Source organism: Sarcophilus harrisii, chromosome 3 (genome assembly GCF_902635505.1).
Source record: "Sarcophilus harrisii chromosome 3, mSarHar1.11, whole genome shotgun sequence".
In the NCBI taxonomy this organism is placed as follows: domain Eukaryota; kingdom Metazoa; phylum Chordata; class Mammalia; order Dasyuromorphia; family Dasyuridae; genus Sarcophilus; species Sarcophilus harrisii.
In genome coordinates, this window is record NC_045428.1 from 278337723 (window position 1) to 278361659 (window position 23937).

A 23937-nucleotide genomic window follows, 5' to 3' on the forward strand; every position below is an offset into this window, starting at 1 on the left:
CAACTTTAGTCTAAAATGCCTATAGAATATATTGTTTTAGAGAGTGTGTGACTGTAGCTCAAAATAGCCTAGAGTTGGATAGATTGATTTATTGATTGATAGATGTAGAGATGTGGCTATAGATATAGAATCAGTTAACTGGAATGGTGATAGAGGGTGCAGTGTTGGAAGACTTGAATTCAAGTCCTGATTTAGGTTACTAGCTGTATGACCCTAAGCAAATCATTTAATTTCTTATCAGCTTCAGTTTCCTCATCTGTAAAATGGGGATAATAGCATTTACCTCATAGGGTAGTGGTGAGGCTCAAATGAGAGAGCATTTCTGCAAAATGCTATATAAATCCTAACCATTATCATCACAGAATTGTGAATAAAATGTATATAGATGATGATTAAATGCATGTAAACTAATGAGATCAAATAAGATACTATAAAATGAAAATAGAAGAATACCCAAGTCAGAGCCTTAGGTGACACTCATGCTTGGTGAAATATGCTCATGTCTCTCCTACCCTTTAAAAAATCCTTCTCTTAATCTTACTATTCTGTCTCACTACTCTGCAATCCTTCATTGCTAAAGTTCTAGAAAAAGAAGTCCATACTCACTGCCTCCACTCTTCACCACTGATTAACTTCATAGCCCTCTTCATACTGGCTTTTCTGAGCATAATTAATAAAATTACTCTTTGCAATACTGAGAGATGGGGATTGTGATTTCATCATTGTGAGAAAATCTTGATGTGCAAACTCTCTCTACTCTGAAGATTGGCAACTTGTCATAATATGTGATTTTAGAAAATTTCCCAGAGCACTGAAAAATTCAGTGATTTTCTCACCTATGCATATCTACAATAAATCAGATAAAGAACTTACCCTTATGCCAGTCTGCTCTTCTTCAACCTCATGAGTGACTGGACAAATGAAAAACTTTTCTCTAATCATTGTCCCCATTACTTTTCCTCTGACTGTAGCAATACCTTACCAATCAACAAGTTTTTATTAAATACTTCCTTTGTGCCTAATACTGTCCTAAATTCTGAGATTACAAAGAAAAACAAAAGGAACTTGCATTCTACTGCAGAGGGACTACATGTGCGTTCCTAGTATGTAAAAAAGAGATATGCAAAGTTAATACAGAATTAGATGGAAGGTAACCAGAGGAGAAAGCACAAGTTAACTATGGGGACTGGGAATGGTCTCTTGAAGAAAATGATGTTTGCTTTGATTGTTGAAAAGGCAGAAATAAGGGAGGGGCTGTCATTGCAGACATTGGAGACAGCCAGTGCAAAGACACATACAGGAGAACAGAAAGTAGTAGATTAGTATGCTTGGGCCACAGAGTTAGAAAGGGGAATAATGTGTAAGAAAACTAAAAAGATTGGAGGAGACCATGATGTATAGATCCAAACATAAAATATATATTTGATCCTTGAAACAAGAGGGAACTGACATTTATTGACTAGAGGACCAATATGTTCATCAGAGCTGTGCTTTAGGCAATTCATTTGTACAGTTTTGTGGCGAATGGATCGGAGAAGGGAGAGAGTTGAAGCAGAGAGATCAAGAGATTATTATAGTAATTCAAGCAAGAGGTGAATCAGAGTAGTTAGTGTATGAATGAAGAAAAGATTTATTCAAGAGAGATAATGGAGAAAGAAATGAATAAGGCATAATAATGAATAATGCAATAAGGCATCTGATTAGAAATATCAATGGGCACAAGTCAAGGAACTGAGGATGACATCAAGGTCATAAACTTGGGTGACAGGAAGGATAATGGTGACCCTAAAAATAATAGGGAAGTTTAGAAGAAGTGAAGAGAGAAGGAAATGATAATCAATTTCATTTTATACATGTTGACTTTGAGGTCATAGAATATTTTCATGGAATGTCCAGGAGGTGGGTGTGAGCACAAGACTGGAGCTCAGAGCGATGTTGGTATTAGAAATCTGGGAGTCACTAACCTAGAAGAAATAGTTCAAGTTGTGAGAATGGATGAAGTCACTGAAGGAATATTCTGTGGCTGACATATCTACAGGATGCTTAAATGCCTGTAACTAAAACAAGCCGCCAGCTGGGGGAATATTATTTCATGGTTACACTTTACACAAAAAACCTCAATTTCATAGTAAGATTACAGCCATGATGTATATACTGTGGCATTTAAATAACGTAGAGAAAGTATGATAATTGGAATTAAGATCCAATGTGAAAAGCTACTGGGAAACATAACAGCTTTCTCCTTTCACCCCATCTGAAAATAGCAGTAGAATATTATAGTATTACAACATATTCTTAACCTACCCTATAACTGTTATATAGCTAAATTTTAACATAAATGCAACAGTTATGCTTGATGATGATGAGTTGACATGTAATGCCTCCTATTGCAACAATGTAAACCATGCTAGAGAGTTGAGGGTGGTTGCTACATGAATTTATATCATGTACTCAGATACATTGTGAAAATAACTTGGGCATTTTTTTTTTTTTCATGGAGTCAAATATTCTTGGACTTGGAAGGGATCTTGGAAGTGATCTAGTCCAGTCCTTGACCTGATGCTGGCAAGGGTTTTTCAGCTTCTGCTTCTACCCTTCTTGCTATGGGAAGTTCATTACCTGTTGAGGCTACTCTTTGCATTTGGAGTCACTTCTAGTTACTAGGAAGTTCCTTTTCATATTGAGCCAACACCTGTAACTTTGCTCCAGGAGCTTGTTAACCCTGAGGATAGGTTATGTTTTATTTTTTTGTCTTATATCTACAAATACCTGGCAGCTCCTAGAACACAGAAGACACAACTCATTGAATTCTATTCCACCCATTGATTCTAATTATTGTTTCTAATTCAAATCCTTTCCCTATAGAACAACACTTCAAATATTTGAACCTGGGTATCCTATACCTGTCTCAAATCTGTCTTCTAGGTTAAACATTTCCAAATTTCTCAGCAAAATACTTTGTTAGAAGGAGAAAGGAAGTCAAGAATGACAAAGGAAGCGTGGGATTTCTGAAGAAGTGGAGCATCTACCATGACATAGCAACAACCCAAAACATAAAGTTTGTATTATCTGTAGAAGAGATGATTCCCCACTGTACACAAAACAGATGTTGAAGTCAGCTGTGAGGACAGATTATGGGCCAAGTTGGAAAGTAATGGGAGGTAGAAGCCAGAGGAATGCCCTATGGACTCTTCTGGAAAAAGAGAAAGAGGAGGAGGAAAGAAGGGGAATCTTAGTACAAATGGGAAGTCAATAGACTTCAAGAGAATTTCTGATGCAGCTGAAAGATTGCTGGATAGGATGGGACTGAAGAGCAAGCTAGAGGAAATGACAAGGAAAGAGTATGCAGAGATATAAGGCAGGTTTTGGAATGTGGATAAAGAGTAGCTGGGAGAAGCAACTGAGGAAGAAAGAATAACCAAGGACTCTAACATAAGCTTTACAGCTTCCTGAATTTCACATGAAAGGGCAGGTTCCATTAAACCACTTCTCCACCAGATTTTTTTTTTCCCCATCTTTTTCTTTTATGCTATGGACATCTTTGTCAGTCAAGTGAAACCTACTACTCTTTGTTTTTAAATGCATAAATAAATTACATAGTGTATACATACATACATATGTGTATGCAAGTGTGTATATGTTTGTGCATATGTGTATATGTGCATGTATACATGTGTGTGTGTATATATACATACTTATTTTTAATTAACTAATTTTTTTGGTTGGTTTATTTGTTTTATTTATTTATTTATCAAAATAACTCAAACAAATTTTTGGCTTCCCCAACCCAGGTAAAGAGTCTTTGAATATACCTATGATATGGGAGCGTTGCAAAATGATTATGAAAACAGGGAGATATAACAATATGTATAGTATAAAGCAAGCCATGTATTCCTCTGGACTCTCATTTCTGTGTTCTTTTAAAATGGGATCTATCTTTCGTCTTCGTATGCTAGGCTCTGGGCCTTCATATTGCAAATTGAATTTCTTCAAATAACAGGAGCTAGGAAATTTGTTTTTGACTACAATAGCAAGGAAGCAAAGAATCCAAATTTTTAACATTTTAATATTGATAGAAATCTGGTGAGCTTATAGGAAAGTAAGGAAAGTAACTGAAAAGAACACAGAAATTTATTTTTATAGTACGTATGCAAGGAAGTTCAAAGAAGTGAGGGTATTTATTTTTTAAATTCATCTTCGAAGTTTCTAATAAAATAATAATAAAAATTCATTTTTCATAGCACTTTAAAGTTTCCAGAGTGTTTTATGTCTACTATCTCATTTGATTCTCACTTTTCTAGAAACTAGGTAACATCATTATCCTCATTTTAAAGTTGAAAAAACTGAGATACAGAGAGGTTAATTGACTTTCCCGGGATCCCACAATTGGTGAGCTGAGAAAAGATTTGAATTTGGGTCTTCCTAATTCCAAGCCCAGGATTCTCTCTGCTATATTGCCTAGATGAGTATAACAGAAAATAATCAAGACTCCATGCTGTATTTCTCCTGCCTCTAATTTTAAAGCAAATAAAAAAGGTTAGACCGCATAAAAGCAGCCAGAGAAAGTGAAATTATTAAAGGAAATATTTGTAATAGAGGATTAAGGAGGAGAGAAAAAAGGAGGGAGTATTTCTCTGGTCATCCGATGTCAAATCTTGAAATTTAATGACTGGTAACACTTAATTTCCATCTGGGAAAGTAGGCTAAGGAAAAATTGACCTTAACTCCCCTGCCTTGAAAGTCCTAACACGATTCCATTCTAATGTTCTCGGCAGGCATAATTTTGGCAACATCCTAGAAGTCTTTTTTCAAAAGGCAGAGTCTTTTGTACTCAAAGAAAAGGATGTCAACAGATGTATACATATCCACATATGTGTATATTCAATGTATTTTTAGACAGGAGATTTAGATGATCAGAGTATCATTTATTTACCAGCCAACAAATCAGAACAGCAAAAAATGTTTTTCTGAACAGAGAAAATTTGGAACTGCACATTAATATCTTGCAGAAAGATAAATACCCTCTGGCTTCCAAGCTAAGAGCCATCTCTGACTCAGCCGCTTTTCCATTTTTACTAAGAAATAACAGAAATTCATTTCAAGTTGGTTTTAAATGCTATGTCCTCTTGCACTATATAACTGTTCTTTACAGTGTAAGAAAAAGTCTAGCTCAAAAAGATATAAATATATATACTTAGGTACATATATTTATTTATACACACATATTAAATCATATATACTTATAGTATATGAATTTATATCCTAATATCTGTTATATATCTATGATATTATATAGTAATATCTATGTGTACATATATATATCTATACACATAACTATACATACACAAACATATATTCAAATACATGTATGTGTGTGTGTATCTACTGTATATATATCTATGTATATCTGTCTATCAACTGTGCTACCTAGCCTTCATGCCTGAATGGTCTCAGTCAAACTGAGACCTATTGAAGACCTTAGCTTAAAAATACCAAGGCCTCCCATTTCATCCACGTCCATCTCTCGTTGTCTTGATCTATATCTTATCCCTGGACCCAGCTAGCTCTATAGGGAAAAGTGACAAAGTGACTGCCCTCCCTCACTTCAATTCAATTAACTTGTATATCATAACATCATCTTCCTGATGTCATGGTCCTCGTGAATGAAGAATGAAGGACAAACAATAATTTACTGTGATACTTAGCTGCCACACACATGCATAGATGTATGTATGTATGTATTAGAATCAGTAAAACACCTTCCTGAATTAAATCCAGTCTCAGACCCCAGGCAAATTATTTAATCTTGTTTGCTCAGTTGCTCATTTCCAAAATGATCTGGCAAGGGGAATGGCAAGCTACTGAAGTATCTTTGCCAAGAAACCTCAAAATGAGGTCATGAAGAGTTAGACATGACTGAAATGATGGAACAATGGATTGTGTGTGTATGTGTGTGTGTATGTATATCTATATCTATCTATATGTATATATGTGCAAATATGTATAAAGACTAGCAAAGCTTTAAAGAATCAGAAGCAGTGTTTAGAAGTTAGAGAAGTAAATTCAGCTTTTGATGTAAAGACCCATATCCTGACAACTATAGCTGCCTAAAAGCGAGATTTCCTGCAGCAGAAGGTGGAACACTTCCTTTCACTGTAGTTCCTCAAGCCAAGATTTGAAAACTACTTGTAGGAGATATTGTCAAGGGGATTTTTGTTTGGCTATGGATTTGATTTGATAGCTTCTAAAGCCCTTTTCTGTGATTCTGAATTATAAAGTTATATTCAAATACATGTCCATTTATACATACAGATATGTGGGCATATATACATATATATGTAACTATAGGATTATAAAGTAATCCCTTTACATATATATAATGTTAATCCTTTATCTTAAATATTCCCATTATATGATATGATATAATTTGCATATTATATCATATAACATGATTATGATATAATGTGATATATTATATAATAATATAGAACATATCCTCTAATCATGTATATAGCAATACACACACACACACACACACACGTTTATACATATACATGTAATACACATATATACAGATTCTCCAACCACTTAGTTTTTCCTACATATATTTTAAACTCTTTTCATTGGAGGTTCTGCAATTAGATGTAAACTGTCTCTGTCTCTGTGTGGATCTGCTAAAGATCCATTTGAGTTGAGTGATTAAATATATAAATGTAACATTATTACTATTTAAATTTTCATGAATTAAAGTTTAATATCAAAATACTTCTCTAGGATTTAGAGAATTTATTTATTCTGTAAGTTTTAATTGAGTACCAAGCTTTGGGATAGAAATTGTGGAGATATCATCCTGTGCCAGAGAAATTTACATTAATAAATCAATAGGTTTACATTAATCAATCATTTTTAAAAGTTACTAATGATTTGTTACATATTTTAGGAAGTTGGAACTTATCTTTATTTTACCCTAAAGCTCATTTGTAATTTGAATCATAACAATAAAATTTGAAAAGATATTTATGTAGTACTCTTGTTTACTCCATACAATCCCCTGTGCGAATGGCACTTTAACCATTATTAACCTTGTTTCACGGATGTGAACACTGAGACTCACAGAGGTTAAGTTATTCTCCTAGGTCACATAACTCTAAGTGTCAGAGATGGGTGTCAAGCCCAGGCCTATCCAATTCAATATAGCACTTTGACCACTCATCATAGCACCCAGTTTTACAGGTGATAGCTAACGTTAGCAGAACAACAATATCACAGTCTGATTACATTGACCCAAAGTTGTTCAGAGTAAAGGCTTGGCAGCAAAGGAATAGAAGAATAATTGTAATGGGCTAAAGCTCGAATTGATGCACTGAGGTCCCAAGCACATGAGGCTAAATAGCAATTGGACAATACTCTATTAATATATGCTTGGGGAAAGAATGGCCCCACCCACTCTTTGTGCGAGTTTTGATGTGTTGTATAGGAAATGAGGTAGAGAGGATTTGGGTGGGTGGAGAGAGAGAGGCAGAGAGACTGCTGGCTGGGTTCGTGTGGCGGCTGCACACATTCTTATCGCCATCCCCCTTCACCTCCACAAAGAATAAAGAACAAGAATTTTCCCTTAACCTGAATTCCTGATTCAGGCAGATTTTAAAATGCATAGTCATCACAAATAATGAACCATTTCTTCAATGGATCAAATCTTCCACATCATTTTTCAATGACTTTAGCCCAAAACTGACCTACTCTGTAGAGTTTTTCTTGGATCTTTGTAATGGTCCCAAGATTTCAGTAGAGATTCTTATTTTCTTCAGCTTTCCCACTTGTATCAGAAAAATTGCAATGACAAAATGCTGATTTAGTCCTAAAATTTAGTCCCAAATCCACAAAACAGGTCTGACAACCAATGCAAAGTATCTGTGTAAGTATTTTTAATCAAAATGGAGTTTTTTGGCCTTTCAATAGCTTGTGGTTGCATTCCATAAAAAAAAAAAATAGAGTAATGATGATAGTTTACTTCTATTAAAGTTTCTAAAGCAATTCAGAATTTTCTCATGAAAAATCTATGATTATAGAATCTTTAAAGCTTGATAGAACATTAGAAATCATATAGTACAATATACTTATTTTACAGATAAGAAAGTGAAAATCTAGAGCTAAATCAACATGCCTACAGTTATACAGAAAATGGGGACTTGGAGCTCTGATACTGCTAAGAACTCAAATTTTATTTCTACTCAATATCAACTTTTATTTCTCAAAAAAATGCTATAATATAAATTAGATAGTGGTTATAGAGAAAATTAACTTTTTTTCATCTTTAGAAATAATTCATCTATCTATTACATTCATTTCTAAAGTCCATTCCAACTCTAGTGCTCTTATAATTTAATTGGTCTTTTCTGGCTGTTTTCTACAATTTCTTTTTTCTTTTCCTCTAGTAATATCAAACTCTTTCTGTTGAAAGTTCCTACAAAACTGCACACAGTTGAGCACGGAATATTGAATTCTCAATAGAAACAAGTAAAAGCAGTGAGAAAAAAAAATCATCTTGGCAGTTAGTTACACATTAAGAAAACTGGAGGGGGAGGAGAAGAGCAATAATTAGAGTTTAGCTAGATAAATCTTAATGTTTTGCAAAACCCTTAAAAGGTTTTTTGGAGCAAATTAGAAAAAAAGTACAATTGTAAGAATGTTAAAAAGAAAAGCATGTCTTGTAGAAAATTTTCATAGTAAAAAGAAACATGACATTTAGAGCTGGAAGGTTACTGGAGGTACGAAATCCCTCACCATTCCCAACCCCATTTTAATGGTAAAGAAATTGAAGCCCAGAGAAATTGTTATTCACTCATGGTTAAACAGGTAATAACTAAAATCCCCAGAATTTAACCTCAGGTTTTCTGACTCCAAATCCAGTATTCTTTAATATATCTGTCTTTTCCCATCAATTTTTGTGTCTGGTACACAAGATCAGAAGCTGAAACAATGTTGATTTGTTTTTAAAAAATAAATCCAATTTCTAGGATAGGACTAGTTATGTTACAGAATCATCTTTAAACAATAAGAATGGCATGCCAAAGTGTGTCTTTGTGTATACACAAACACAGGTCCAAAGTTAGTTGTTAGCTCTGACATGTATATTTACTTCCTATTCAGCAGTCCTTTTTTGCTCATATGATTATGGAAAGTGTCACTTCACTCTCTATCCATCTACCCACTTCCTGCTCTTTTTGCAGCACAATGCTTCTTTAGCAGAAATTCCTTCAAGTTAAAGGGTGAACTGACAACCAAGAAGAACCCCATGTGAATATATATATATATATATATATATATATATATATCCTAAAATTTGCATATAATAAATATAAATTTTTTATTATGTGGCAGTGATACTGGGAGATAGAAAAGATGTATGGAATGATACCAGTAAGATGAGCATGATCTCAGAAATTCTGCAAAAATCCTGAAAATACCAAAAATACCAAAGTCAAGGCAAGAGGCACCTACAAATTTTATTTGGTCCAGAAACTTTATTGAGCAGGCTTTATTGAGTGCATGAGACAAACAACACTGAACTTTAAGAATGTTGTTATTGTTGTTTTAAACCAATGGGAAATAAGTTCAAAAGCAACTATGTCTTTCCCATGATATAGTAGATGGGAGTTAATGAGAATCCAGTAAGTGGTTTCATTCACTTATATGTGAAGAAAGGCAAGCAAGAATGGCTCTATGATTCAATTATTTCTCCTTGTTGTTTACATTCTTTTTGTGAGATTTACAAATCTTGCATTATATTTAAAGCTTGGATGGTCTGTTGGCAGAAAGTGCTTACATTAGAAAGAGGCTTGGGGCATAAAGGATACATGTATCTTGGAAAACACCTTACACTAAACAAGGGAAATACAGCAAGTCATTTCAGAGTCAAAGTGAAGGAATTATGCTGTAATTAATTTATGATGAAAATAAATCTGGTAATCTATAGCCTTAATTACAGTTATGAGGGTTTGAGAAAGAGACAGGTTAGGAAAATTAAGAGATTTGTTTTCCTCCTCTGAGGAATTTTTTTTTAATATTTCAAATTATGAAATGCTTTTTAGGATGATGACTCAATTATTTAATATAAGACATTCCTATATTTCGATGTGGCTTTCATTTCCAGAAGTAATTTGAAAAGTTATGCAGATTTTTATGTAAAATTCTTTATGGGAGCAGATGATTATAATTCTTATATTCCCATTATATGAAAATCAATTCAGCTTTCAAATGTAAAATGTATTTCTCCAGGAAGCACTGTTGTTTTCCTTGGAGAAGAAAGAATTCAAAGCTTTTTTGGTGGGCTTCATTTTCCTGGTCCAAGTAAAAGGATGCCAGTGGCATCCACTTAATTTCTATAAAAATGAGTAGTTCAGAGTTTATGAACTCTGTTGCTCAGAAGGCAAATGTTTGCTCAGAAGACTCAAGACAGAGGAGAATAAGAATAAATCTAAATATTTTTGAGTTAAAAGGAAATCAGAGCCTATTCCTCCTGGATAGGAGCCTTAGAGAATTTTACAATTAACAAGATCCTTTCTTCAGTAACAACACTGTAATATAGGTAGCAAGATCTGATAGAAGAAAAAAATACTTGGTAGTGAGTGATAGAAATGGGATATCTTGAAGAATATGTGAATTTATATTTAACTAAATGATTTGCTCCATTTCATAAACCCCATTAGCTTGCTTTGAAGTTGCTCCCCAGTGTGAGACATCTTTTCACTTTGAAATACTCTACACTTGTGGATCTTCAAACACTATAATCTCCACAAGGATTGAAAATGCACATCATATTATGTGATGATCAGATGTGATGAACTTGACTTTTTTCATTAATAAGGTGATTCAAGGCAATTTCAATAAACACATGACAGAAAGAACCATCCACATCAGAGAGAGGAATATGTAGACTGAATGTGAATTACAACATAGTATTTTCACCTTGTTGTTGTTCTTTGTTTACTTGATTTTTTTCTTTCTTATTTTTTCCTTTTTTGATCTGATTTTTCTTGTTCAGCATGACATATGTGGAAACATGTGTAGAAGAATTCACATGTGTAACCTTTATTGGATTGTTTGGTATCTAGAGGAGGGGAAAAAAAAGGGAGAGGGGAGAACAATTTGGAACACTAGGTTTTGCAAGGGTAAATTGTGAAAACTATCTTTTCATGTATTTTGAAAAATAAAAAGCCATTATTATTGAAAAAAAGTGAAGAAGAAGGGCAGCTAGATGGTGCCATGGATAGAGTACCAGTCCTGAAGTCAGGAGAGCCTGAGTTCAATTCAGCCTCAGACACTTAACACTTACTAGCTGTGTGACCCTGGGCAAGTCACTTAACCTCAATTGCCTTGCAAAAAATAAATTAAAACTCTCATTTAGAAAAAGAAGAAAAAAAGAAAATGCACATTATAGATGCAAAATTTACTTAATCTTATTTCCACTGATGACCTACACTAAACAAATGTGATAAAAAGTATATATATTAAAGAAATTTATGATCTGCAAAGAAGTAGTTTGGTCATGTGGCATAAGCTGAGAGGCAATCAAATAACCCATTTATACTCTTGAAATATAAAAATGTCCTTGAAGAAGACCATTAGCATGTTACAGGTAGATGCTGCCTGCTGACTCTCTCATTTTTGCCAAGGAAGTCAGTCACTCAGATTTTGAATTTTTACTCTTCATTCTCCCTCATCCCACTAATCAATCAGTTACAGTACTGGACTTGGAGACAGGAAGGATGGAGATCAAATATGCCCTCAAACTTCCTAGCTGTAAGATCCTAGATAGGTCATTTAACCTTGTTTGTCATAGTTTCCTCAACTGTAAAATATGGATAATATCCTACTTACTAAGATTTTGGGGGGGATTCAAAGAAATAATAATTGTAAAGCACTTAGCACAAATCCTAGCACTTAATAGGCACTTGATAAATGCTATTTCCCTTCTCATTTTCCCCTTCTTAATTCTACTTCCATAATGTGTCATACAGTAACCACTCTAGTCCATCATTTCTTGAATAGATTTAATGGATTATTGCAATAGATCTCTAATTGGTATTTACTTCCAATCTACCCCATATCTAGTCCATTCACCACACCAGATCCTAAACTGATATTTTTCATTTGTTTTGTTTCATTTTTAATCAACTTTGTTTTATTAAATTTTATTTTTTTCAAACAAGGAAAATTCACCTTATCGGTCTCCTTTTTCCCTCTAAGCCTTCCCTCTCCACATTGAGAAAGAAAACAACAACAACAACAAAAAACTCTTGTTACAAATGCATATAGTTAAGCAATACCAATTCTTACATTGAGCATATCCAAAAACAATGTCTTGATCTTCACTCTGAGTCCATCATTTCTTTCTGTCAGGATGTGGGTAACACATAAACTGATATTTTTAAGGCACAGGTCTAATCATGTTCTGTTCAAGAAATTTTGGTAACTGCTTATTTCCCCTTGGATTCAATACAAATTCTTCTATTTGGCATTTAAAGTCTTTCAAAATTGGCCTGCAATCTATCTTTCCAGGATTATTTTATTTATATCTCCCCACTACCACCACAAATTTCCCAGCTCCCCCAGGCACTCTACCTTCCTGCTAAACTGGCTTATTTTATGTTCCCCATAAATGATATCCAACTTTCAGTTCTTGGAATCTGTAGCTTCTTTTCTCAAGGCTCTCCTTATATGCCACTTTTTATATAAGACCTTTCTTAATTCCACCAGTTGTTTAATGCACTTAACTTTATATTTATTTATTTATCTGTTCATATGTCTTTCTTCCATTAAAATATAAACTCTTTGAGCTGATGAGGATTTATAACAACCTCTGAGACAGCTAGATACAAAATCCTTGAGATTTGTAGTCCTTTTCAGATAGGAGAGAAATTCCAATTTAAAAAACTGAAAATTTTTGGAAATGGGAAAAGATCTCAGGAGTTTAGGGATTTAAAGAAAAAAATGATGGACCATAAAATGCATACCTAAGCAGGGAAAAGGTCAGGATTAATACAGTGGAAAGAATATAGTATCTAGAACCAGGAGACCTGGGTTTAATCCTGCCCCAATACTTCCTACATAACCTTGGAGAAATCACTCAACTTTCAAGCCTTTGTTGTTTCATCTGTAAAATGAGTGGGATGAACTGGTCCCTAAGATCATTTCTACTTCTATTCTCTAATTCTTTGAAACAAGAAGTTTTTCTTTTTAAATTTTTTTCATCTCTAAACAACTTCAAGGGAAGTTGCCAAGGGAAATCCCCTTAAGCCTTGTTCTTTGGAGACAATAGGGGCCTTCACAAAAAGCATCATGATAGTCTCTTGATGCATTAATAAAATTACTAACATTTATATAGTGCTTTCTACGTGCCAGGCACTGTGCTAAGTGCTTTACAAATATTTTCTCATTTGATTCTTATAATCATCTTGAAGTAGCTGCTATTATTATCTCCATTTTATAGATAAGGAAACTGAGGCAAACAAATATTGTGAGGTTCCAATAAGCAATGTCAATTCATTTATCTAAAAAGCATAGAATTTTAAATTATAAAAATCCTAAGTAACACATTCTTTTAAAAATTATGAAAATGAATACAATAGTTGCAAACTAGATACAATCAAATGGATTGCAGCAGCCACAATTTAGTTGGCCCTGCTATAGTGGTAAAGCCAGGTTCAAAATAAAGTACAGGTTCTCTGACCCACAGTATATGCTTTTTTCCACTGTACTATATGAATTGCACTGTTTATTTTTTCTAATTTCCCTTTGTAAAATAAGAGCTTCAAGTTATGTGTGTGTCAAGCTATGAAAATGAGTTTCAAGCCACATCTAACTCTGTGTCTGAACATATTCCATATTTGGATCAAACGGCTGCTTATCAAAGTAAAAAACCACTAAATGAAAAGCAAACTGAAACCAAAACTTTATTTTTACTATAATATTGATAGTTTTCAATTTTTTAAAAGTCCTTGTCTAATTATTATAAATTGTTTATATCTATGTTTCCTTTGAGGTCCAACTCAAAGATTACTTTTTCTATGATTCAGGGTCTGAAAAAGTCTTTCTTCCTTGGATGTTAAAAAGCATTTTTTAGCTTTCCTAGGCACTTACCTAGTTCTATTTCATATTGCCCTTATATATTTATATTTCTTATCTCCTTCTACTTGATTAATTATTTTGTATTGCTTTTGAAGACTGAGTATCCCAGTGGGGAGGCTTGGTGAAGCAATGGAAGTGAGCTGTAGTTAGAATCAGGAAAACCCAAATTCTTCATCAAACAACTCACTACCTATGTGAACCTGAGCTAATCACTTAACCACTTTCTCATCTGTAAAATGGAAATAATAATAGAACCTACCTTACAGAGATGTGGTGAGAATTAAATGTGATAATTAGAAAGAGATTTGCAAACATTAAAGTGCTATGTAATTCGAATTGTTATTATTATCACTAATATAAATTGTTATTATTATTATCTCATCCACACTGGAAATTTCAGATCTCACTACTGATCTCAACACAAAAGCTTTGACCTGTCCCATCTATTATCTGAATCACTTAGCCTCTCCTTAGGTAGTCTAGCGCCTTACCCTCCTGCTCTTCTTGGGCTTTCTGATCTTTGTACTAGATTTAGTGTGGTTGCTTGATAACATTAGCCCTATTATATCTTAGAATTTTGGAGTTCAAGTGATGCATCAGCCTAAGCCTCACTGGTAATAAAATCTACAGGCATGCACCATTGTGTCCTGTCCACTATTAGACTGTAAACTCCATGAAGATAGAGGCTATATTTAATTTATCTTTGTACCTCCTCCAGCACCAAAGTTATCATTATTCATATAGTAAGTATTTAATAAATATTTGTTGTTTCAGGCTGAACAATTGTTCAACAGCTTATAATTCCATTTACAGGAAATGTTCAAAAGCAAGTAAAATTAGGACCTATGGAAATTTGAAATTATGATTTGAATAATTATGCTTTTGAATTGGCTATGCCAGACCTGATAGGTTTCAACATTTATGAGTTTTCAAACTAAGTCAATTTGGATCAATAACAAATATTTAAATATTTCAATATATTTTTCTAATTTTATCCCACTGTCTTCCTTTTTTCTCTTTCCCCCTCCATCGAGGATATGGGGAAGTTGTAATAATAATTTGTGACTAAAATTTTGAAGAATTTTATGTGATTCAGAATAGTCTTGCTTTCACTGAGGTTTGAGAAGTGCTTCTACCCCCTAATACAAAGGGTGTCCCCTTAACTCCAGGTCTAAATCATTATACATATATTATATTCTTTCCACTGTCTTAGTGCAGTCTTAAGCTTTAATAGTTTAAGATTTAAAGCTTAAGACTGCACTAAGACTTTGGAGACACCTTGTATGAAAGCCAAACCACAGGTGAGTGAATATTTACTGAACCAGATGGGAGAGACTGTTTCCTCCAAAAGCAATATGATGTTTCCTTTTTTTTTTATTCTTAAGTATTTAAAAGATATAAAAGTAGAGAAATATATGGTCAGTTTAATAGTAACTTAAATATAATAAGCCTCAAATCTAAGGGCAGATATCCACTAAGTGGCATAGTGGATAGAGCACCTTGCCTAAAGTCAGGAAGACTCAGATATTTATTAGCTGTGTGACCCTGAGCAAATCACTTACTCTTTTTGCCTCAGTTTCCTCATATGTAAAATGAGCTGAAAAAGGAAATGGCAAATCATCTAGTATCATTGCCAAGAAAACCCCAAATGGGATCATAAATTCAAACATAACTGAAAAATGACTGAACTGAGACCTCAAATTAAAATGCTCAAGTTGCCATTTTTAAAATTAGGTGACAATATGGTAGTGAGTATTGGAGATAAAGCAAGAGCATGATCATACTTCTGTTTGCAGACCCACTGCTTGGTGAATTTTTTTTATAACACAATTAAGTTTGGACTCATCACTACAATTTGATATTTTGAAAGGTCCATTCTTTTCTTTGATACAGATCTTAAATTATTTGTATATTCTTATTTTGTATGTTTCTTCTCTATGTCTTTCTATAAACCATTCTTAAATAACACACTCCTGAGAGTTTCACATCTCAGGAGAATAACTGCTGCACTTGCATTAATGGCATGCTAATGACTGACCTGACTCCTTTTCCAGTCACACAAGCTGACCATTATAATGCTTTGCCACTTTTCACACACGTTATATTTTCAGTTACATTACTTAGCACCTATCACTAATCTTTCCATTGCTCCCTGGTGGATCTGCAATTTTGATTCTACTAAGACTCCATGATTTGCAGTCATATATTATTACAAGGAGAACACTGGTTCTAAAAGAGATGGACGTTTATAGTACTGAGCAATTTGTGGTCATTGAAAACACTACAAATGTAACCCAATCCAATTTCTTCCTCAGTTCCAAGCCTAGTTAGTTAATTATACAGGCACATCATCCATACAAGATATAGATAATAATGTGCTAATTCAAGTTTGCCTCTCCAATAGCATGAAAACTATGGCAGTACACTATTACATTATTTTTTCTGGTAGAGACGGTTAAGACCAAGGGTATTCTGGTAATTAACAAACAGTTCTCTGGGGTAGGGAGAAAGTATGTACATCATATTTTAAAATTTAACCTGCATTATTAACATCTTTTTATCACTTTGGTAAACTTGGACAATCAACAAAATAGCAAGTCAGGTCTTGATTTATAGCATTGGCCAATTTCTAACAAACACTGAAAATTTAATATTTGTCTCTTGGATTGTTATACCTTTGAAGGTCTCATCTCAAAAACTGTTGTGGATTTTACTGAGGAAGCTTTGTTTGTTCCATGAGTTAATATGATTATTACAATATAACCTGTAAACAGAAGCATTCAAAGAACCTTGTCATCAATGGAGAACCATTTTTTAGACTAGGCAGGACATCATCCTTGACATTTGTGGACATCTCAGGAGAGTCTATGCTTCCCTATTTTATATCTTGCTTTTTGTAAAGACTTAACAGGAAGAAAAAGTGATCTCAATATTTTTATCTGCCATAATGTCTTGCATAATTCTATTTTGTGAAAGGACAACACCTTGCTTGAAAGAGCCTTCAAATCTCTACTTTTTCTACCAAGTCAAATAAATGCATTACATTCTTTAAAAATAGACATTGAGATGTCTATTATATCCTTTACATTATTTGGTGATGAGACTATAAAGAAATAGACTGCTAAAGAAAATTTTTCTGAAAAAGTTTATCTGTTCCCTTCTTGTATTTTCATGGGGCCCTTGATTTATGTACAGAACATTCTTATAAAAGTTTATATAATGAGATAGCAAGCATAAGGAAGGGGAGTTCTTAGTGTCTTCTTGTCTATCCTTTGGTAGAGTGACATGATATTATCTATTCTTTATCTTCAACTCCTTCAAATATCTAGAAAAGCGATCACTGCATATATTTATAGTTGAATCATCTCTAGTAAGGACTTATGAGTCTTTGGCCAGGCCCACTTTCTGTTCCCATGTTTATCTTTAAGTTCCATGGATTACTTCCTTATATGATTTCTTAGGCACAATAAACAGAGTCCAAATGTATTGGTTCTGCTATTACTGTTAATAGAAAGTAGATGACTATAGAAACAAATGCTAGTAGATCTGTACAAGTTTGCATCTCCTTGCCCTCCCTTTCAGTTTCATTTATGAATGTTTTAGGGATGAGCTGGATAAACTGAGTCTCACATCAGGCACTAGTGAACATTTTTCTAATTAATTGGCACTTTCTTTATTATTTCCTATTTTATTTGTAGTTGAAAAAAATCACTCTAGATAGTGTTCATTTCTTCCAAGTTGTTGGACAAAGATTGCAAGGGTATAATCCTGTCTAACAAGCATCAACTGTTGGCAACATTAACTCATACCACATGTTTTTAATAGTCCCAGAAGTGATTATTCTCTTGAAGAAAAAATTTTTCCTCATCTTAATCACGCCATTAAAATTATTCTCAAAGGTTCTTTTAACCAGGATATCCTTTCCTATCTGAACCAAAAGTTCCTATTTATGTCTCTAGTGCTGAGGGATTTTCATGAGCTAATATATAGCCATAGCACCAACAGTTGTCTTTACTACTCTCTTTTGGTAAGTTTGCCTAGAAATGTTTATTAACTTAAAGCTTGGAAATATCTTTTATCTCTTAGCTTATTCCCTATGGATACTAGAGGAGGACATCACATAACACATCCCAACAGGGTCTCTAGGAAGTCGTTTTGCCTATAGGTGTACGTCACAAAATTTGGGGTGTAGGCGGTGGTGGGTTGATAAATGATAAAGAATCAACTCTTGGGGGGGGGAATGCAGCCATAATACACTTTTTAAGTTTAGTCTGCATTATGAACATTTTTTCCCATTACTTTCTCAATTCAAGACAATCAACAAAAAAATAAATCAAGCTCTTATTTGTAGATTTATAAGGTGTCACCTATACAGGAACTGATTATATCTGATTCCAGCACACACTACAAGAGAGTAAACGCAAAAATCCCAGAGAAAAGACAAACTCATGCATTTTCTTCTTCCAGCTCCTCTCTCCCAGAAATCTTTAAAAATCACAGTCCCAGAAGTCCAAGTTCCAGAAGTATCACCAACTGCTGAACTTTGGGGTAATGTTTTCATCTCTGTAGCAATTCACACACTACAAATAAAAGAAAGTCAGCAATTCTGACTCAAGTGAAGATAACTTATTGTAGTTGTATTAAAGAAGAAAAAACATTGGATTCCCAGTCTGAAAGTCAGCATTCCAGCTCTAACAATTATTATATGGGCAAATCAGTTCCATAAAACTCTAAACAGTGATTCTAATACTTGCTGTAGATCACATTGTAAAATATAAAGAACTATACCACATTTTAAAATATAAAGAACCAAAAGGAATGGACTGTGTTTCCCCTCACTTCCCCCCCATCAGCCCCAAACTCAAAGGGCCAGCCTTGGAGTCAAGGAAATCTGGGTTCAAGATCTGCTTTAATGTATAGTAGTTATGTGATAATAGACAAGTTAATGAACACCTTAGTGCCCCAGGAAACTTTAAAAGTCAACAAATTCTAAATGGACAGTCTCATTCGTAGGAGGAAATTTCTATACTGAGAGTTTCTTACACTGGAAAAAAATCTTTTTCTCCCTCCTCCACCCAAACCCTCCCTCCCCCCCCCCAAAAAAAAAAAAAAACCTTCATTAAACTATCTACCAAGATAGGGAAGAATTGTTATCTGCATTAATAGAGGGAATGTCCACAAAGAATAAAGCATGGATTCCCCAGCTATTAGTTGTAGTAACAATAAACATTGTTACTAATAATGACAAAACAGTCTTGTACTAATAATCTTTGTCTTCTGAATGTCACCTTGCATAGAGTAGTTTTACAAAGAGTTGACTTAAGTAATTAATATCCTATTTTGTGCACTATTCATTCTCTTCTCTATGTATTGTTCCCCGAGAGCAACTTTTAACACTTTTTAAAAACTCTTCTCATGCTAAGTAAAAGAAATTTCATGTAATTATGACAAGGATAAATGTGTTTCATACCTCCTCCTCCCCATATAAATTGAAGCTGGAGTGAAACGAAGAAAGAAGGTTGTTTTAGAGCAATTACAACAATAGCTAATTCTCATGGAGATACTTCTGCCAATGCCCTCATGAATTTGGCAACATCTCTGAAATGTCAGTAGCTTGGATGAGCTCTTCACAAGAAATCAACCCTGAGGGAAAGTGTATAACTTGGCATTCAGGGATTTCTCTATGAATAAGAATGATATCTAGCTTTTTTAGAACCTGTTCTATTAATTTATGAAATTCTCACATTTGCTCCTTATGCTTGACTCCCCAGGTTAGTTCTTAATTCTCTCTTAGCTTCAGGTGTAGGATTATAGGACCACAAATTTAGAATTGAAAAGTCATTTAATCCCTATTCCCTTCATTTAATAGATAAGAAAACTGAGCCCAGAGAGAATAAATGACTTGTCTTAAGATCATATAATAAGTTCAAAAACTAGAATTTGAATCTCTGTTCTTTGACTCCCAATTTCCTCCACACTACACTGTTGGAATGTATTTCAATAATTTACTCTTTAGTCACTGGGATATCTATCAGTATCTTCATTTCCTGAAAACTATTATTATCTATCTCATATTCTAGATTCTCAAAGGGCAAGCACCTTATTGATTTTGATCATACATTTAGATACAGAAGTGATCTTAGTGATTAAATTCAAACTAAGACCTAAAGAGGTAAATATACTTTGTCTGACTCCAAAGTCAAATTCATTTCTGCCGCAGAATCCATTCTCTCACCATGTTCTGTCTAGCATCCAGTATAGCAATTTATGCAAATAGGCATTTACATTGTCTTTTGAAAATGATGAAATATGTTTACTTCAGTATTATAAGGTTCTATAATTTCACCATTAAGGTGAAATTTCTCCTGGACACAGATTGTAATCCTCAAGGACTTAATTGTTTTTGAGAGCTACACAATTACTAAAACAAACAACACAAAACAATAATAACAACAACCAAAAAAACCCCAAACCTTCTTTTAGCTTAGTGGGGAGATTTTCTGACCTTAATTATGGCTGTCCTCAGAAATAAGTCCTATAACTTGCCCTGCTTTGGAAACCTCTACAGCAGGAAACCTGCCAAAGGTAAATTGCATAGAGTACAGAATCTCAGATCTGAAAGACCTGAATTTGAATCCTGCCTCAGACTCTTATTAGACATGTCAATCTGAGCAAATTACTTACTACACTCTTTCAGCTTCTATTTCTTCATCTCTAAAGTGGGAATAATCCTATCCATCTCACAGGGTTTTTGTGAGGCTAACAAATTATATTTGGAAAGCAGTTTGAAAATTCTAAGGCATTATATTAAAGCTGGCTATAACCCAGGAAACATTCTAAACATAGCCAGGCTAAACTTCAAGTAGCAAACACATCACCTGGGCTCCACTGGAAGCCTTTCAAGGGCTATGTTGCCCTGGCACTGATATGTCCTTCAAGAATCCTAGATCACCTTTACAGACTGATGAGGGATCAGAAAAGAACTGTGTGGAAGAAATCCTTGATGCTTATTATACCTCATTATTATTTAATTTTGCCATCTACAACATGAAGATTAAATTATAGGGATAACTTAAAATTAAGGCAGTAGTATATATGAGAGCTTATGCTATGAAAGGGGTAAGGAAAGTATTTAGATTGTAGTCTAAGGTAAATGATTTCACAAATTTAGTGTTTCAGCACTTATAGTACAGTGCTTTCAATACTGTAGACACTTATGTAGACATGTTAAAGCTAAATTAAAGGAAAGAAAGAAAAACTTGATTGCATTTGGATATGGTTTAAGCAAAAACATATACAAAAAAATCCTATAAAATTCACATCATTTGAGTGTTTCCCAAAAAAGGAGAATCTATTGTAAGAGAATCATTTCTCTGATCTTACCAAACATGGAATCTCTAGGTGAAACTATACATACACATAGATTATAAATATATATATATATATATATATATTACTTATGTAATATAATTATATAAACATATTTCTGTGTTGTATAGATTGTATATAAATATATGTTATTTATATAAATGTATTTTATATATGGCTGCTAAGTGTCTCAGTGGAGAATGGATCTGGAACCCAGAAGTTAAAATCCTGCCTCAGACACTTACTATCTGTGTAACCTGAGCAAGTTATTTAACCTCTGTCTGCCTAACTTTCTTCTTCTATAGGATGGGGATAATAACACTTGCCTCCCAGAACTGTTGTGAAGATAAAATGAAATCACATTTCTCAAGTGCTTTGAAAATTTTAAAGCACTACATAAGTGTTACCTATTATTATTAAGAGGTTTGTATCCTTTATCTTGAATGATATTTTTTCCAATATTACTGGAAAAGGAAAAGTGTGTCAAGAGATTTCATCTAGTGATTGCAACATAATTAAATTTCTTGGCATTGGCAGAAAGCTGCAATAACAGGGTTATGACTGTTATTCTATCATACTGGATAAAAATGTAAAATAAAACCATGTGTAAACTGAGAAAACTCAAGTCTCCCAGAAGAAAATTGTATGTCCTTAGTAAATATATCCTCAAAACACAATGAAATGACATTAATTATATCTGAATGTACATGTCTGACATGTATTTAAGAAACAACATTTTAAATTATTAAGGCATGACATTCCTGGTAGGGGAAAATTCTCTATTTCTATAAATGAGTTAAACAGTCACATGTGAAGAGATTTAGTTTTACTATTTGTGCAGACACACAAACACTTCAGTATTCACACTCTAAATTCAAGATAATCTATCCATAGCAAATATTCTGGAAAAAGACATCACCTTCTGTTCTGATGTCCTGGGTCATTCTGCTGACTAGCAGGAGGCTGAGGAACAGTGGTATTATCACTTTGGGCATTTCCCCTAACATCTGAATAGTAAGTTACAACCTCTTTCCATGATCCTGCTGATTGCAGCAGTGTGCAGCCCATGAAATGTCTTTACAAACTAGAAATCTGCTGAGAAAATCATGGTTGTGAAGGGACTTGTTAGATTCATTTACTCAGAGGTAGAAAAGAAGTCTCGAGTTTTAGAGCTCATAGGCTTCTTGAGTAGTTTCAAGAGCCTAAATTTAGAAATATTTAAATATTCTCCTGCTGGTAACATGTATAAACAAAATACCAACACTGAAAACAGTTCAATTTAGCAAGAAGACAAAGGGGGAGTGTCCTTTCAAGTCCTGTAAATCCTCTTCCAAACTCCGTCCAAACAAATGTGCACATGACCCATTTTGGGTATTTCATGCCTAGCATTCTTTTAACCCTCCCTTTAACAGGTAGATAGGAAGAAATCATCCTAGCACCCATTTTCCCCTCAAATTTGCTACTATTAATTTCCAAACTAGAAATGAGATAGTGAAAAGAACACACACACACACACACACACACACACACACAAACACACACACAGCTTTCTTCTTTAATTGGATTAAAATGCCTTTCTAATCTGGCTCTCTATGTATGATTGTCTAAAATCAAACTTCAACAGTTCCTTAACTTCTGCTAAACTTAATGAAAGAAAACTGTTCTTTGATTTTTGTGTGGCAATGAAAAAAAGTCACAGGTAGAAGATTATATTAATACAGAATTAGAAGCAAAATCAGAGTTTAAGTTCCTCCCAAACCTTGATCTCTTCTGCACTGCATAACAATTTCCTTATGTAATACAACAGAGCAGATTTAGTCTCAACACTTGAAAACTAATGTATTCCAACAAGTCATATTAAAAACAGAAGGAAAAAAAACACAGTTAGAGCTACTTGCCTTTTGGCAATTTCTGTGCATTTCCCAGGTTTAGGGCAATGTTTCCACAAAGAAGTAGAAAGATCAAGCTGGAGACCATGGTTACAAACCCAAAGTCACAGTGTGAGTGATGCTGGTGGGTATCACACAGCCTCCTGGAGCTGCATTTAAGTGAACGGCTCTCCCAATGACAGAGGCTGCAAAAGTTAGGCATGAGCTTACTTCACAGGGGGAGGAGACAAAATGACATCACACCCTTCCACTTTAAAAAAAAAATAGGCACAACAGCACAAAAAATTATCAACATCACACTCCCTCTGGTGTATAACTTTCTAGCCTCTGCTATTATTGCTTGTCTGTCTCTTGTTGTTTCTCAGGAATACAAAGTTACTCTAAATCAAGGGGGAGAAAAGATCCTGGGTAGTTTTCAAAATGTCACTAACTGGTTTTGAAATCCAGAGGAGGAGAAGATGATACAAAAAAGACATCTGAATTTTTGTGGGGGAAAATAGCAAAACTCCATTAGCTAGAGGATTGTCACTCTAAAACTGTCTGTTTTTAA

General features: G+C 34.0%; 1 protein-coding gene across 11 annotated transcripts in view; it reads right to left on the reverse strand.

Moving 5' to 3' along the window:
* ABI3BP (ABI family member 3 binding protein) overlaps positions 1-23585 on the reverse strand; it is a 265382-nt gene extending 241797 nt beyond the window's left edge. For all 11 annotated transcript variants that reach the window (XM_031959587.1, XM_031959589.1, XM_031959590.1 and 8 more), the window contains exon 1: positions 23397-23585. In XM_031959587.1, coding sequence (XP_031815447.1) covers positions 23397-23475 — 79 coding nt within the window. In that variant the 5' untranslated portion in view covers positions 23476-23585. The remainder of the gene's footprint in view (positions 1-23396) is intronic.
* Between the last annotated feature and the right edge of the window lie 352 nt (positions 23586-23937).